Source organism: Anomaloglossus baeobatrachus, chromosome 3, assembly GCF_048569485.1.
Source record: "Anomaloglossus baeobatrachus isolate aAnoBae1 chromosome 3, aAnoBae1.hap1, whole genome shotgun sequence".
Taxonomy (NCBI): Eukaryota; Metazoa; Chordata; class Amphibia; order Anura; family Aromobatidae; genus Anomaloglossus; species Anomaloglossus baeobatrachus.
Genome location: NC_134355.1, coordinates 465,097,729 through 465,115,648, shown reverse-complemented (window position 1 = coordinate 465,115,648; position 17,920 = coordinate 465,097,729). Strand labels below are relative to the sequence as shown.

General features: G+C 39.5%; 1 protein-coding gene across 1 annotated transcript in view; it reads left to right on the top strand.

Moving 5' to 3' along the window:
• RFC4 (replication factor C subunit 4) overlaps positions 1-11,562 on the top strand; it is a 71,696-nt gene extending 60,134 nt beyond the window's left edge. Inside the window, exons 6-10 of the mRNA XM_075338540.1 lie at positions 375-495; positions 3,246-3,371; positions 3,620-3,700; positions 4,478-4,594; positions 11,379-11,562. Coding sequence (XP_075194655.1) covers positions 375-495; positions 3,246-3,371; positions 3,620-3,700; positions 4,478-4,594; positions 11,379-11,474 — 541 coding nt within the window. The 3' untranslated portion in view covers positions 11,475-11,562. The remainder of the gene's footprint in view (positions 1-374; positions 496-3,245; positions 3,372-3,619; positions 3,701-4,477; positions 4,595-11,378) is intronic.
• Positions 11,563-17,920: the final 6,358 nt, after the last annotated feature.

The following is a 17,920-nucleotide window of genomic DNA, read 5'->3' as shown; positions in this document are numbered from 1 at the left end:
AGTAAATCTATGGGTCAGTATATTCCCCTTCACAAAGCTGTGTACAAAGCCATAGACTTACTATTGAGCTTGCAGCGTATGCAGGAGCTGCGGAATACAGAGTGGTGCCTTGAGTGATCAGTGAGGGTCTCGGGACCTCCACTGATCGCCAACACTATGCAGTGGCTGAAATATATAAAAATGTTCATAAAGTAGTTACACTTAAACCTTGGTGTTTTCTTATGAACTAGGATTGAGGCGGATTGGAGGTGTGCAGACTGAGCGGCAGCAATGAAACACTAATACAATCCTTTTTTTTAATTCCCATTTGATATTTTTGGTTTGGCAGAAAAATTACAACAGCTAAACTTTTTTTATTTTTTTTTTTCTGGTAGAATTATTGAACCTTTAACATCTAGATGCTCTAAGTTTCGCTTTAAACCCCTTGCGGACGAGATACAGACCAAGAGAGTTCTGGATATCTGCAAAAAGGAAAATGTGCTCATTACATCCGAGGTATATATTGTTTTTTTGTTTTTTGGCAAAATTATTTCATCTTTCTCACCACTGGATACATTTATATTGAATGATAAAAGAAGAAAATATTTAGCATTTAGGGCTTTTATTCAGAGAAAATTGATACCTTGTAATTTTTTGCACTAAGCAGATTTATCCTAAGGTATAATATATAAATTTTAATAATAGGATGTAGAAGGTTGTGTCTTTATTGGTTCAAATACATGATAAACGTATCCATAGATAAGAGGAATGGTTTGCAGAAATGGAAGCGGAGAAAGTTCATAGATTAATTACTATTGTTTTGTGTATTCTTAAATATGGTATTTGAAATATTCACTTATCCACAACAGAATTTAATTTACAGTTTTGATGTTGGAGTGTGTCTGGAAGTGGTTCTATCTAGCTTACTGCTTGCAAAATTGATCTAAAACTGTCAGAATTCCTGGTTATGACCTCTTCCTGGCTTCCCCGTTTTTTCCCAAATTTTAGTAAGGGCAGCATTGTGGGTTGGTACACAGATCTCAATAGTGTAGTGTAACAGTCTCTGTAAGGGCAGACAGAACGGGCTGCTTATAAGAAGGAAAGCACATGTAGAAACTATAAATACAGTGTATATGATGTGCTGGTATGAGCCATTGAAGACCGCAGCCCCTTGGTTACACCCAATTCACATTAGAGAAACTGTAAGCACAATTTTGTATTGTAAAGACATGGTTGTAATGGCGCTGTAAGGGTATGTTCACACGCGGATCTTTTTTTTTTTTTTATACCACAAAGATGCAGTGTTTGGCTATGTTCACACGCGGCATCTTTTTTTTTTTTTTTTTTTGTCAGTGCATCTTGAGTGCATCTTAAAATGCACCAAAAACGCAATGCGTTTTTACTGCGTTTTTACTGCATTTTGCCCAATGCGTTTTTCAAGTCAACTCTATTGACTGGAGGGCTCAAAAACGCGGTAAAAACAGGAAAAAAAATTGGCATGCTGCATCTTGAAAAAAGCAGCCAAGATGCAACCAAAAAAGATGCCCAATGCGGACTGCAAAATCTCAGACTTTGCTGGGAGACGGAAATGCATGCATTTTGGTGCATCTTTGTGACCTCAAAAATGCAGCAAAAGATGCCCTGTGTGAACTTAGCCTTTGTTCCAAAAATACGCACGAAATGCGTTTTTGACAATTTTACCGCGTTTTGCCCAATGCGTTTTTTTTTTTTTTTAGTCAAATCTATTGATTGGAAAGGCTCAAAAACGCAAAAAGAATTGACATGCTGCATCTTTAAAAACGCAGCCAACAAAAGATGCCCAGTGTGGACAGCAAAATAGAAATCTAGACTTTGCTGGGGGAAGGAAATGCATGCATTTAAGTGCATCTTTGTGACCTCAAAAACGCACCAAAAGATGCCCTGTGTGAACTTAGCCTTATACTGATTAAAATGATCTCTTTGGTGGAAAATCCTCTTTGTGGTTCTTCTTTAATGAGCATTAGACGTTTTCTGCCAATTGGATTTCACTGCACAGGACTGGACTGTACATGTACACTGAATTGTCTCTCTATTTTTTGAATTAAGGTCATTGCCCAGATTTCAGAGGTGGTCATTTATGATTCTCCCATCTTCACCCATGGGCTTTTGTGCACATTTTTTTTTGCTGTGTCCTTTCGGATAGAAAAGAGCAGTGGACCTTGTGGTTTACATGTGAGGTGCATGACAATTATAGACAAATAAGAGGTATACCCTGAGAAATACTCCCAACATGTAGAAAACGTGTGTGAAAGGTTTGAAAAGTCTCAATTTTTGCACAACTCATAGTTATGCAAAAATATTGTAACTTTTGGTGTTTTCACTCCAGTTCCGCCCAGCTGTGCTAAAATGGGTGCAGCTTGGGCGTGACACCACAGTTCGTCTAATTCATGACTAGCGGCAGCGTTCCTTAGGCCAGAAATCTTACTCCAGTTCCTGACAAGAGTAAGATTAGTGACGAGACGCAAACCACATGTTAGACGCTCCTGATTCATTGAGACATGCCTATCTAGATAGGCATGAAAATCCCCAGTATTGATGTGAGCATAGCCTGTGATCCAATCTTTATAAAGGTTTTTACTGGAATACTCTTCAGTGTGTTGAGATGGCTTTGTGTTACAACCTTCTAAACCACTCACAAAAAAATATTAGGGATATTTGGCTTTCAGTTGAAATTTATGGAAAATGTAAAAAATTCATGCTCCAGTGATATTTTGTCATGAAAGTAGGACATTTAACTAAAAGCATGCAATGGTGATTATCTCATCTCAAACAATTTATTGAAACAAAAGCCAACAGTCTTCACCCACTCTTCTTGAAGGCTGGCCCTCAGGGCTCTAAGCTCAGTGGCCACTTCGTCTGAAAACATCCTACTTGAAGTCTCACAATGACTAGGTTCTGTTTAGAAAATTGTTAGGTGTCCTGTTGGTCTCTTGATGTCAGAATGTGAATATCATGATGAGGAGGACTGTTTAATACAAATTCTGAGTGAACTCTGAAATTTATTGGGCGATTCATGGATCAGACACCTGTTATGAATTTTGCTAGTTGTGCAAAAAGTACTGAAACCTTGAACAGTTGGACATGTGCATTAAAACGTATAGAAAAGCTTGCCTAAAAAGGATCATCCTGAAATTTCACCCGAAACCAAATATCCCTAACTTTGAGTAGTGTATTCAGACATAGAGCGCCAATATTTATGAACTGTTTTTGATTTTACTTTTATCTAGGCAGTAAGTCATCTGGTTGAGGTTTCAGAAGGAGACTTGAGGAAAGCAATCACATTTCTTCAAAGTGCCACCAGGCTTACTGCAGGAAAAGAGATAACAGAACAAGTGGTAACAGAAATAGCTGGGGTAAGATGCTACCATGCTGTTCTTCCTTTTTTATTTTATACTTTTGTTTCTACACATGACTTTTCTCTCAATGATATACTTGTATAGAACTTTTACTTGTTTTAAAAGAGGATGTGCTTATATTAGTTTAAAAATGTATCAGTGTATGTCTACATTTATCATTATATGGACCATAAAATTCAGATTCAATTTTTAGTTTAGAAATTGAAATGGGCTCAATATTGCCCTCTCCCTACTCTTTCATGTAGGTAATCCCAAAAGAAACTCTTGAAGGTGTGTTGGCAGCTTGCCAAAGTGGATCTTTTGAAAAACTAGAAATTGTAGTGAAGGTAAGCGAGTTAATAACAGTTTTATTTGCGATTTGGTCTATATACTATGTCCTAATTTGCATTGTGGAGTCTATAATAAGCTCTGCCCTGATCACTCTCTAGGAACAACGGCGCTGAAATATTTGGTATGGCACTATTGTAGGAGAAGAGTTTTATTTTATATGGGGTCTTCAATTAACTGCTTTTAGAAGTGGGTGTGTAAAATGTGTGTAAAATTGTTACCCTTGGTCATCAGGGCAGTGCAGCATCCTGACTCCTTACAAACCCACCCAATTTCTTTGATCGCTCCACAGCCTGGGGAGGTCAGTGAAGATGATTTTGAAATCCCACACGTTCTTTTAGGGTCCAGGCACAGGGAAGTTCTCTCTTGCAGTGAGCCGAGGTGTATACAGCTCTTTCTCACCAAGCATATGGCGCAAATTCCTCCTGTGCACATGTCTAGAGCGTGCCAGTTTTGCACACAGTCATGACCTATGGCATGTATGGGATTTCAGAAACGTCTGCTTTGTCACCAGACTGTGGAGTGCTCAGTCAAAAGAGAGTGCATGTTTCCAAGAATGACTGTGATTCAGCCAGGATTGTGAACTCTGGTTAAAGGTTATTAACAAAAAGGAGGAAAAGTTTCATTTTGACTATAGCAAAACGACAAATCTTACAGCTTGGTCAAAAACACCATCCTAAAGATTCAATTTGTTGCTTTGTCAATACCATAACTTCTGTTTTGTTTTGCTTTTTTTCTCCCCTATCCTTTTCTCTTCAAATATATCCATTACCAAGAATTTGATAAATAACGGCCATGCTGCAACTCAGCTTATAAACCAGCTTCATGAGATTGCACTCGAGCGAGAAGATCTGACTGACAAACAGAAGGCGGCCATTGCAGAGAAACTTGCTGTAAGTCTGATATCATAATTAGTGATGGGCGAAAAGTCAGTATTCGGGTTCGGATAATGCTCAGAGTACTACTCCAGTATGCGTAACAAGAAAAATGCTGGGGTTCCCCACTGACTTGTTATAGGTTCATTGTTCATGATGAATAACGAATAATCCGAACATGAATAGTTACTATTCGCCCACCACTAATCATAATCACTGTTTATTGTTAAAGTACTCCGCTATTGTAGTATTAGCAAAAGATACTAAAGGTTCAGTGAAGAACTGGATTTCCCCCCCCCATTGTTCATCAGGACTTGTGAGCAGTGTGTGACTCTCCGGTTCTTCCTGGATCTTTTTGGCATGCTGCTGCTTTTCTTCTGTTTCTGGTGAGAATGTTGGGCGTCCTGGCTTTAGAAACAATTACACCCATATTAGGAAGGTTATGGTGCTGTTCCAAATATTGGTTGCAGCATTTACTTCTGAGCGTTAAATGTATAGGCTTTGTCTGGGATGTATTAATATGGCTTTCAGCTTGTGTATATACACTAATCTGTGGGAAGAAGGGCTAGGGCAGGAGTCTCAAACTCGGCCGGGTGTATGGGCCGCACAGAGGAAAAAAAATAATTTGGGGGGGCCATTCTTTGCAGGACAAAGTGACCTTTTTATTGGTACCATATATATATATATATATATATATATATATATATATATATATATATATATATATATATATATATATATATATATATATATATATATATATATATATATATATATATATATATATATATATTATATATATATTTTTTTTACACACCTTTGGATCACTGATTTTGAACATTTTCACTTGTTTATTATAGCAAACATGCACATTCTTTGTTTAAATATATTTTTTTTTTTTTTTTTTACATTTTATTCCTTTCTTGTAACTAATAGTCTTACAATTAGCACTATATAGAAATTTTGACGAACATCTTTTTTAGTAATGTTCCCCATCTTGTTGTGTAACGTGCCCATCCTTGTCCCCTTGTAGTATTGTGCCCCATCCTAGTCCCCATCCTACTGTAATGTGATCATCCTTGAACCCATCCTAAAGTAATGTTCCCCATCCTTGTCCCCATCTTGTAGTAATGTCCCCAGCCTTGTCCCCATCTTATCGTAATGTGCCGATCCTGTATTAATGTGTTCATCCTTGTCCCCATCCTATGGTAATGTCCCCAATTTATAGGAATGTGTCCATCCTTGTCCCCCATCTTATAGTAATGTTCCCCATCCTTGTCCCCTTGTAACAAAATCCCCATCCTATAATACTGGCCCATCCTATAGTAATGTCCCCATTCTATAGTAATGTGCCCATGCTATAGTAATGTGCCAACCTTGTCCCCATCCTATAGTAATGTCCCCAGCCTTATCCCCATCCCATATTAATGTGCGCACTTTGTCCCCATTCTGTAGTAATGGGGGGGGGGGGGGGCTGCGGTGTTGGCTGAAAGGGAGCAGTGGCTATAAGTTATCGATCGCTCTCAGCTTCCACAGACACCGAAGTGAAGGTGAGAGGACTGGTCACCGGCCCCAAATCCACAGTGATTGGAGACACCGGCCTTGTGACTGATCTCTCCAATCAGACCTGGGGTCAGGTGAAGCAGAGGTCACCCAGCTCCAGCCAATAGTGCTATATAGTGCTATAGCTGCATTAATCATGGCTGGATTTCAATGTTTCAGCCATTTTCAATGGTTGAAACACTACAGTGGCTGTGATTGGCTGAGCGGCGTTCGTCAGCCAATCACAGCCTCCGTAGGTCCGGGGAGGAGACACCACCCATCCTGAGGTCAGGCAGAGGTCCCCTCTTCCCCAAATCTAAGGTATTTGCAGTGATCGCAGCCACCGGGGCTGCGATTTCGCCATGACGTACTGGGTACGTCATGGGTCCTTAAGTACCAGGGAGCCATAACGTACCCTGTACGTCATAGGTCGCTAAGGGGTTACTGTGCCTGCCTTCACATACACAAAAAAACCCAAAACACCATTCTTCTTACCTGTGCCGCATTCCCTCAGCTGCCTCATCTCTGCTTCGTGTGGCCCCCAGGTACGTGCCCCTGTTCACTATCGCGGCAGGGGCAAAATCCACTGGCAGCGATTTATGTCAGATGATTGTATTGCCAGCGCGAGATCGCAGCGCCGGCAATGCATTCATCTGACACAACACGCAGACAGTGGCTGCGGCCCCTGCCGCGATAGTGAACAGGGGCACAGGCCCTGGGGCCGCACGAAGCAGCCTGAGGGGCCACATGCGGCCCGCGTGCCGCGTGTTTGAGACCCCTGGGCTAGGGTGAATATCAAACGTGCTTTCACACAAGTTTTGATGCAGCTTTTTGTGCAAATCTACTTTTTGCAAAAATCCCCCTGTACTGTAACGGTACACATGAAAGCACCCGGAGTAACTTTCTTTAAAAAAATAAAGCGGAAACCCAAATGCCTTCTTTTTTTGTTTTTTTTTTTTTGTTAGTTTCTGATATTATGCAATGCCTTTTCATCTGATTCAGAGTCTCTAAATTGCCATGGTTGCTCTTCACCACAGTATTTGAGGTGTTATTTGGCAGGAGTTTTGCTCTGTGGTCTCTTGGGTATGGTGAGCAGTACCAATGTCCATTAGTTCAGTGGTCCTCAACCTTTCTTACCTGGTCAGCTACATTTCCCCACCTACCACCAGAGTAGTGAACTCGTGCATCTATTCTGCTAATACTATTATTTATTTTTAAATTGGATAAAAAAGGAAACAAAAAAAAACATTATCTACACAGGTACAGCTTCATAGAACAGTGTAGGGACCCTGCAATGGAGCCTGTACCACTACATTCAGTACAAGGCTATATAGCAGCCGTGCATTGATGCACACTCCAGGTGTACTGAGATGATCTCCATCAGCTTTACGTTTAGGAGTCTATCTCTGTAGACAAGTTTGTGCATCTATGATTTTTTTTTAAAATATAATGAGCACTGTAAGCATCCAAGCTTGTGTTTATTAAAGTAGAAATTTTGAGCATGGTAATAGAAGCCCTATTCCGTACAAAATGCAGCCGTAGTATGGCTGTGTGCATGAGCGCTACGCTGTCTACTTGCAGTCGATTTGTTGCTGAACCTTCTGTGACTCTCCCATACTTCACATTGACTGTGAGGGAGAAGATTACTTGTATTCTATATAGGCTTGAGCTCAATTGCAATACTTTCCTCTAGTCTAGCTAGGCTCAGAGCACCATAGGGGAAAAAGAAAAAAGCATCTTGCAATGCTGCTTCTACCCATTTACAATATGTTAACAGCACATGGACAGTAGCCATATTTCAGACACTAAGGCTCACCTCATATCAGCGGTATTTTGCCGCAAAACCGTTACGTTGCAAATATGTTTCAGTACCATTCATTTCCAATGGAATCGCAGCAAGATGCAGTCACATGCAGTTGTGTATGACGCACGCAACCGCATGTGACCAGATGTTGCTGCGATTCAATTGGAAATTAATTGGACTGAAACGCATTTGTAACGGATCCGATTATGCAGCAAAATACCTCTGATGTGAGGTGAGCCTAAGGTATGAATGATTTGGAAATCCTTAATCAAAAAGTTTGTCATTATTTATTTTATTTTTCCATTTTATTTATGCAGACCCTGTCCACCCCCTTCCCGCACCCCCCCCTTCCCAATCCCAAAATAAAATAAACAAAACACAGACATGTGATCAGCCCCATAGACTATAATGGATGTGCGTGTTCTATTATTTGAAAACTGATAGAATATGTTCGTGAAAAACAGACATCTGAAATGAGGCTTTAGTTTTCAAGAAAAGGCTGCTAAAAATATTACTGTGTAATGCAGGGCTGTGGAGTCGGTAAGCCACAGTTGCGACTCCGGCTCCGACTCCGACTCCTTCATAAATGGCCAATTCATAAGAACAAATTTACTGTTGTAAAAATATTAACATCGTGCTTATTCAGTTACTCACCATCATATAAGTAATCAGACCACTTAGAGCAAAAACTACATTTATTAGAATACAATTAGAATATAGCAAATAACTTTTATAAACTGTAAGTAAATATGCAATAAACACTTTTATGCAGTGAATAAGAAGAAATCTATAAATTTGTCCTCAGAAAAAGTATTGCCTCTGTCAGATCCTCCTTCATGGATGCCCTCAAATCTGATCTAATTATTTTGAGAGCAGAGAACAACCTCTCTACACTAACTTGTGTTGGTGGCAAAGCAGTAACCACTCGGGCAACATCTCTGACAATGTCAGGATACAGAGGAATCGCTTGTTGCACTGTTATTTTTGATGAACGGTCAAATTTCTCAATTTCTTTTAGTGCACATGAAAAATTCTGCTGAAATGTACTGGCTGTGTTCTTTGATGGGGATGACTCTTCTTCTATGCGGGAACGCTTTGCACGGTCCTTGTGATCCAAATATTTTTCGAAATTAAATTCTTCATCAGTTGATGATGAGGGTGAAGATGTGGCAGGATGACCACATTTTTCTTGTTCCTCCTGACTGTTCTGCAACCCTTTCATCCTTACTGCTATTTCAAACAGCGCTTCTTTTCCTTTACTTAGCTGTTGATCATCTAGAAGAATCCGATGCATTGGGTCTACATAAACAGCTGCCAAAAGAATGTTATTTTGTAATAGTAGCTCCTCTCTCCGTTTCATTGATGTAGCAATGCCACTTGCAATTAACCCTCCTCTTTGGGACAGGCAAAACATCAGGTTCTTCCACTCCTTTAAGAAAATACCTGGAGTTAAGTAATTTTTTAGTCACTGTAAATAGGTGCTCTAGCAATTTTTCCAGCTCAGTCACCTGATTCCACTGACTTTCATTTAGCGTCAGTTGAGGGTTAGCCATGTCTACAAGAAAGGTTTTCAGTTCAACCAAGCGCTGAATCATTAAGTACTGCCCTTCGTGTGGCTTGATCAATAATTGCCCCTTTTCCAACACGTCTCTTCAAAATGGAGTCATCTTTAGGGGTTCTGGCAACAGTAGCCAATTTTCTCACCTTGCCAATCAGTGCAGCATGTCCTTCTTGCAGACTGTCTCTTATAGCCAGCTGTAGCGTATGCACAACACAGCGCATGTGATGAATGATAGAACATATTGACACAGTTTCAACAAGATCATCTAAACTATCATGTTGCTGTTCATCTGAAGCAACTTCAGTTTGCTCCTCGGTTACAATACGGTGTTCCTCTATTTCAAACATTTGTGTGTCTGTGGACCCAGAATGTTCTTCTAGCTGCTGGTCACCATCATTACTCTCATTCATTAGCTTAATAGTACTTATCATATTTGAAGCATTGTCAGTTACGACAGAAAAAACTTGCTCTTTTTTAAGTTCATAGTCTTACAGAACCTTTTCCACCAAGACCTGGAGAAACTCACTGGTGTGATGAGCTTTGGTGTCTTTTACTGCCAATGTCTTAGTAACTATTTCATTTTTGTCACAAACAAATCGGACATTGATGGCAAAATAGTTCACTCTGTGACGTGTGCAGGCATCCATTTTAAGAAACAGAAAGCGTCCCTTGAGAGTTTTTTTAAGTTCTTCCTTTTGTTTAAAAGCTTCTTCGATTACTAATTTTCTAATACTCTCTCTCTCCAGAGAAACACCAAGCTTGCGGGCCATTTCCCCATTCAGACACATAAAAGCTGGTCGTGAAAATAATGAAATAGGAAGACTATCCTTTACAACAAGCTCTATGATCTGTTTTTTAAATGTATCTACTGTCATTGTCACAGTAACTTTGCCACTGACAAAATATCTTGCAACTGATGGCTGCAAAGTTCTCTGCTCCTTTGTTTGGCTGGAAGAGCTGGGCACTGGTTCATTGGTTTGGATGCAGTCTTTCTCATCCACTGCTTTCAGTACTTCTGGATGAAAGCACTGTAAATGTCTCTTTAGATTAGAAGCTCTGGTAGGAGCATTTTTATCTTTGCCTGAATATGCACTCATCTTGGCTTCACAGCATTTGTTTTCATCTGGATCATTTGTCATACACTGACAGACATAATGTTTTCTATCTTGAGTGATGGTGAAATGTTCAAATACAGCTGATTTAATGTGATGCTTCTTTGACATTCTCAGGTTTTTAATTCTGCATTCACAATACAAATGACAATTGTTTTTCCTAAAAACAATTGTACAAAATTATTGCCAGGTCGTACAACTGATATAGTGGTCAGTAATACTGTTATTATTCCTCATGTACTCACAGTTAACTGATGCAAAGTTTGTTGAAAGGATAATACTTCTTACAGTCTTCCTCTTCTGAGTAGCAGGCAGCTGTGAGATGCTTGGAAGACGCACACCTAGTATGATCTAGTCTAGAGGAGGAGCTTTACTACTAAGAATTTGCAACACATTTTCACTTTCAGTTTCATACATTGTAAGTAGGGGGGTTGGAGCAGCATGAGGTTAACCAAGTATAAGATTAGATAAGGGCAGTGGAGAACAGTGACACACAAGAAGTAAGAAATGTCTCTATCTCCAGCAGAACTGCTTATCACTGTTGTTCATAGTTTGATAGAACATATATATTTGAGTAACATTTATAAAATTCATATGAAAGTTCAATTATGAAATATTAATACATTTTTTTTTTAAAGCTGGAGTCGGTACATTTCTACCGACTCAGACTCCGACTCCAACCAAAACTAACTCCCGACTCCACGACTCCGACTCCACAGCCCTGGTGTAATGTGACAAAGTATTGTTCATTAAGAGGTTGTAAAATCCTTTTTTATTTTACAGGAAGTGGACAAGTGTTTGGCCGATGGCGCTGATGAATACCTACAAATGCTTAGTCTTTTTGCTGTTGTTATGCAACAGATGACTCAGAACAACTAATGCAATCTGTTGGATATCATGGATGAGTTACCAATGTTGAAAATTTATAAATATATATTCTTTTGTATAAAAGTGAAGCTTTTGTTAATATGCTTGGACAAGTGTATTCTTTTGGACTCCTTTTATTTTGAAAGTTTTGTATTTACAGTTCTCTTGATCTTTTAAATTGTGGTTGGAATTGGACAATTTGAAATTGCTAAGACTAACTGGATAATTCTAGGCCAATTTATTTAGGACGGATATATATAAAAAATGTAATTTTCTTTCCCTTATACTTTCTTTCCTTTTCCCTGTTTTTTTTCTCCCTAATAACAGTGAAAGCTGTAACATTTCCATAACTTTCTGTGATGATTACAAGTGCCCTTGTAATCTTCCTAAGTGGATATATATATATATATATATATATATATATATATATATATATATATATATATATATATATATATATATATATATATATATATATATATATATATATATATATAATAATTTTTTTTTTTTTTTAAACCACAAAAAAATGTATACCACTTGTATGTAAAAACAAAAAAGTAAACCTTTGGTATCGCTGCGTCTGGAGCAACCCGATCTATAAAATTTACTATTTAACCGCTTCAGGACCGCCGATGGTAAATAAACGTCAGCCTCTGCCGGGCTTTGTGTAGAACTGACATTTATCAACGGTCTGCATTCAGGAGGGGATCGCAACCCCCTGCATGCTGCCATCATCAGGTTTCTGGTGCAGAGCAATAGTTCTGCCTGAAGACATCACCAGGATCTGATTGGATTAGGTTCTGGTGATGTTAACCCTTTTGTGATCGTTTATCTGCTGTGATCAATAGTGATCACGGCACATTGAAGTTTCAGAGGTACAGAGTGCTGCTTATCTTACCTCTCCTGGGTCTCCTGTGTCAGATCGTGCAGGACCTTGGGTTGTCATGGCAACTGGAGGTCACATGAATCTGGGTCTGCCAACTATGCTGGCCTGTGAGATCCAGCCTACAGCTGGATGTGACAGGCATTCTGCAGTGCACCCGGACACTGTCAGTATAATGCATTGCTGTGCTGCTGCTGTATGGTAATGGATTATACCAGTGATCAGACTTAGAAAGGTGAAAGTCCCATATAGTGACCAGGTAAAAAGCAAAGAAAAGTAAAAAAAAAACAAAATAAAAAACACCCCTGGAAAATGTAAAAATAAGAGACACAAAAATTATACGCAAAAACACATTTATTTATATAAAAACAAAAATAAACAAAAAATTTACACGTATTTGGTATCGCCGCATCCGGCCCAACCTGATCTATACAACTGTCACACTATTTAACCCCTTCAGTGAACAGTTTTTAAAAAAAATGCATCAAAAAATGATTTTTAATCATACTGCAGAAAATATGTGGAATAAAAAAATTGAACATAAACAAAAATATTACTGAAAACTACATCTTGTTCCGCAAAAAATGAGCCTCCATCCAGCTCCATCAGTGGAGAAAAAAAAAAAAAGGTAAAGCTCTGAGAATACAGCAATACAAAAAAATTTCTATTTTCTAAAAAATTGTTTTTATTGCGTAAAACATAAAAAAAAATGTAAATGTGGTATCTGTGTATCCGTACTGACCGGAAGAATAAACCTGTGTTGTTACTTTTACCAAACAGTGAACGGCATTAAAAAAAAAAAAATCCCAAAAAACAATTCCTGAATTTCTGTTTCATGTTAATTTTACCTACCAAAAATGAATATAAAAAAAGATCCTAAAATGTTGTGCCCAAAAATGGTACCAATAGAAACGTCAATTCAACACGCAATAAACAAGACCTCAGATGGATGTCTCTCCAAATGCAACATGGCGTCTGCTATCTATTCCAGACATTGTGCGCTCTAAAATTCAATTGGCGCTTCTTCCTTCCTGAGCCCTGCTGTGCGCCCAAGCAATTGATTTCCACCACATATGGGGTATCGCTATACTCAGAAGAAATTGAAGAATACATTTTATGGTACATTTTTTTCCTGATACTCTTGTGAAAAAAAAAGCTATGGTTGAAACAACAGTTTTGTGGTAAAAATGCATTTTTCATTTTCACACCTCCAGTGTTATAAAATTCTGTAATATGGGTAGAGCTGGGCTCAACTGCCTAAGGAGGAAGGTGCTTAAGGGAAAAAAAAGCGCAAAGTAATTTATTGGATCCCAAGCACTCAAAATAGGACAAAGAGAATAAATGCAAAAAAGTGTTATTTTATTGGACTATTTGCAAAAAAGAAAACGCCACCACAATATAGCAAAAGCCGACGTTTCGGCCTATGTTAGGCCTTTTTCAAGGTTTTTGCCCCATATATGAGGTATCTGCGTGCTCAGGAGAAATTGCACAATACATTTTATGGTGCATTTTATCTTGTTACCCTTGTGAAAATGCAAAATGTGAGGCTAAAAATAACATTTTTGTGGGAAAAAGTAAAATTTTAATTTTTTCCTTCTACATTGCTTTGGTTCCTGTGAAGCACCTAAAGGGTTAATAAACTTCTTGGATGTGGTTTTGAGCAGTGTGAGGGGTGCAATTTTTAGAATGGTGTCACTTTTGGGTATTTTCTGTCACCTAGGCCTCTCAAAGTCACTTCAGATGTGATGTGGTCCCTAAAAAAAAAAAAACAAATGGTTTTGTAAATTTTGTTGGAAAAATGAGAAATTGCTGATGAACTTTGAACCCTTCTAACTTCCTAACAAAAAAAAAATTGATTGAAAATTGCGCTGCTGTAAAGCAGACATGTGGAAAATGTTATTTAGTAACTTCTGGTTTAATGTCATAAAAATTAAAAGTTTAAAAATTAAAAATTTTTAAATTTTTCACCAAATTTCCGATATCTTTTGCATTTATTTGTAAAAATATCATCTTATTTTTATGCCTATTCTGAAGTACAATGTCACGAAAAAACAATCTCAGAATCACCGGGATCCGTTGAAGCGTTCCAGTGTTATAACCTGTCAAAGTGACACTGGTCAGAAATAAGAGTTGGCCCGGTCACGAAGGCAAAAACAGGCTCTGGTGCGAAAAGGTTAACCTCTTCAGTGAGCACTGTAAAAAAAAAAAAAAAAATTGGCAAAATACTGCTTTTTCATAAAACCGTCAAACAAAAAGTGGAGTAAAATGCGATCTACAAGATGAATGTAAATAAAAATGGTATGTCTAGAAAAGTGATCTAGACCTGCATAGTTATAGCTTTCAGCATAGAGCGTTGCAAAAACACTTTTCCCTACAAAATCGTTTTTATTGTGCAAAATCTAAAAGTATGGTATAGCAGTAAATCGTACTGACCTGAAGAATAAGCTGTTTTTACCACATGTGGGATGACATAAAAAAAAAATCCCGAATTGCTGTTTGCTCATTTCGCCTACTAAAAACCGAAATAGAAAGTGATTAAAAAATGGTATAAGACGTAAATGATGCCAATAAATCAATCAACTCGTCTCCCAAAAAACAAGCTCTCATGTTTCTTAGCGTGTCATAGCAGCCAAACATAAAAAAAATATATATATTTGGTATAGCTGTAGTTACACTGACTTGAAGACTAAAGCTGTCTGATCATTCACACCGCACTGTGAACAGCGTTAAAAAGAAAACCAATTCTTAACCTGATGTTCATCCTCCCAAAATATTGCAATAAGGTTTGGCTCAGATTTACCCTGCAGTCTACATTGAGCGCTTACATGGGGCTTTCCGTGTAAATCTCTGAAATACGTGTTTCAGACAGAACCTCTGGCAGAAGATTCACTGTAATGCAGTGGGGATTCACTGTCGACTCTTTCCTATGATCCAGCTGTGTCCTTTTTAGGGCTTGTGCGCACGTTGCGTAATTGCATGCATTTACGCTGCGTATTGTACTGCAGCGTAAATGCATGCGTCCTGCGTCCCCAGCACATTCTATGAAGATTGTGCATGATACGTGCGCACGATGCTTTTAGGAACGCAGCGATTTGGATGCTAAAATTTTTACCCAAATCCGTGCGTTCATAAAATGAACATGTCAATTATTCCATGTTCTATGGATGCAGCTCCCACTCTATGGTAAGGGCAGCAGCCAGAGCGCATGAAATCGGTGCAGTGTTTCTGCAGGGATTTGAAGCGCACATGTGCTGTCAAATCGCTGCGGAATATTCAGCAGCGACGTGCACTTGAGCTAATAGGCATGTACCAAAGCGCACTTGGCCACAGGTTTGTGCACCTCTAAAAAGCTGGACACCACTAAAAGGAGACCAAATGGAGTCTGAAGTAACTCCGCCTGCCTCATTAGTGAATGGATCCGTAGGGGGCTTCATCTGAATCTCGTATTTCAGATATTTAGATGGAAACCCTAATGTAAGTGTACAGCGATGAGCAGTGGATACAAGTGACTGATCCAAAATGTCCTGTACTAGAAAATGCCACCAATAAAAGTTTCAACTCAACCCCCAAAAAAAGCTAGTCCCCACTCTGATCCGTGACCTGTTTACAGAACTATAGGGGATGTTCAATTTACTACTAGAGCAAAGGCTTTGGAAAAGCGACATGTCTCCCACCAAAATAAATCCAGCAAGATCTGCACTCCTAAGGGGTGCTTCACACATGGCGAGATCGCTACCGAAATCGCTGCTACGGCACTGTTTTGGTGACGCAACAGTGACCTCATTAGCGATCTCGCTGTGTGTGACACTGAGCAGCGATCTGGCCCCTGCTGCGAGATCGCTGCTCGTTACACACAGCCCTGGTTCGTTTTCTTCAAAGGCGCTCTCCCGCTGTGACACACAGATCGCTGTGTGTGACAGCGAGAGAGCGACGAAATGAAGCGAGCAGGGAGCAGGAGCCGGCATCTCGCAGCTGCGGTAAGCTGTAACCAAGATAAACATCAGGTAACCAAGGTGGTTACCCGATATTTACCTTAGTTACCAGCCTGCGCAGTTCTCACGCTGCCTGTGCTGCCGGCTCCGGCTCTCTGCACATGTAGCTGCAGTACACATCAGGTTAATTAACCCGATGTGTACTGTAGCTAGGAGAGCAGGGAGCCAGTGCTAAGCAGTGTGCGCGGCTCCCTGCTCTCTGCACATGTAGCTGCAGTACACATCAGGTTAATTAACCCGATGTGTACTGTAGCTAGGAGAGCAAGGAGCCAGCGCTAAGCAGTGTGCGCGGCTCCCTGCTCTCGCGGTTATGATCGCTGCTTCGGCTGCTGTGTTTGACAGCTAAGCAGCGATCATAACAGCGACTTACAAGGTCGCTGTTACGTCACAGAAAATGGAGACGTAACAGCGACCTCGTTGTCGCTGTCGCTATGTGTGAACCCAGCCTAAATCCAAATACCTCCTTAACGTCTGAGCCGCACAATATGTCTAAAACTGCTGTGAGGATAGCCCATTTATTTTGCAGGTGCACAAGCCGGGCACAATGAGCTGGGCACTACAATGGCATATTTGCAATTTTCTCTCTGCAACGTCCACTGCTTATTTGTTTCTGGGAAAACTCCCATACTGTAAAAATAATCACTGCACCCATAAATCAATTTCCAGAGGGGTGTAAATTCTGATAAGGAGTCAGTTGAAGGTGTTTTCCATGATATGGGTACATCAGGGGCTGTGCAAATTCAGTCCACAAACTATTCTACAAAAATCTGTGCCACAAAAGTGAAAAATACTCCCTCAAGTTTTGTTGTGGCCAAACAGCACTGTAGGTACAGACGTATATGGGATAGTGTCATATTCAGCAGAAATTGTATAACAAATTATGAGGCATTTTTTTTTTTGCCATTTCTCCTTTGTGAAAATAAAACATTTGGGGTCTAAAACAGTATTGTGATGAAAATGCAATTATCCTTCACCATAGAATAGTATAACAGAGAGAGCAGGGAGAGGTGTCTATAAGGCTATGTGTGCACGCTGCGGATTTTACCACAGATTTGCTGCAGATAATGTGTTTAACAATTCTGTAGTCAATTCCCAGAAAAACCTATGGGTATAAAAAAACAAAAAGCATTGCACTTTTTTTTTTTTTTTTTATACCTGTGGATTTTCGATTGCGGAATTAATGTGCATGTCCCTTCTTTTCCGCAGGTACCTGCGGTTTTTGCCATAGGTAATGGTAAAAATCCGCAGGGACCAACCTGCAGAAAATCCGCGGCAAATCTGTACCAAACTGCATGCGGATTTCGTTGCGTTTTTTTACTGCAGGTGTCTGATTCTTTTTTCTGAAGGAAAACCCAGACCCGCTTAAAAAAAATCACTTTCTAGTGCGCACATGGCCTAAGAGTCAGGGAGAAAGGGGATTCATACCAGATTTAAAAATGACTGACTACTTTTACCGTCTCCTACATAGACTGGGGCAATGAACTCTCCACCACCGCTTTTTGAAACATAGTCAATAAATGAGGCAACAATACGTTCCCAAACGTTTTATAAATTTCCGTCGGCAAATCGTCTAATCTAGG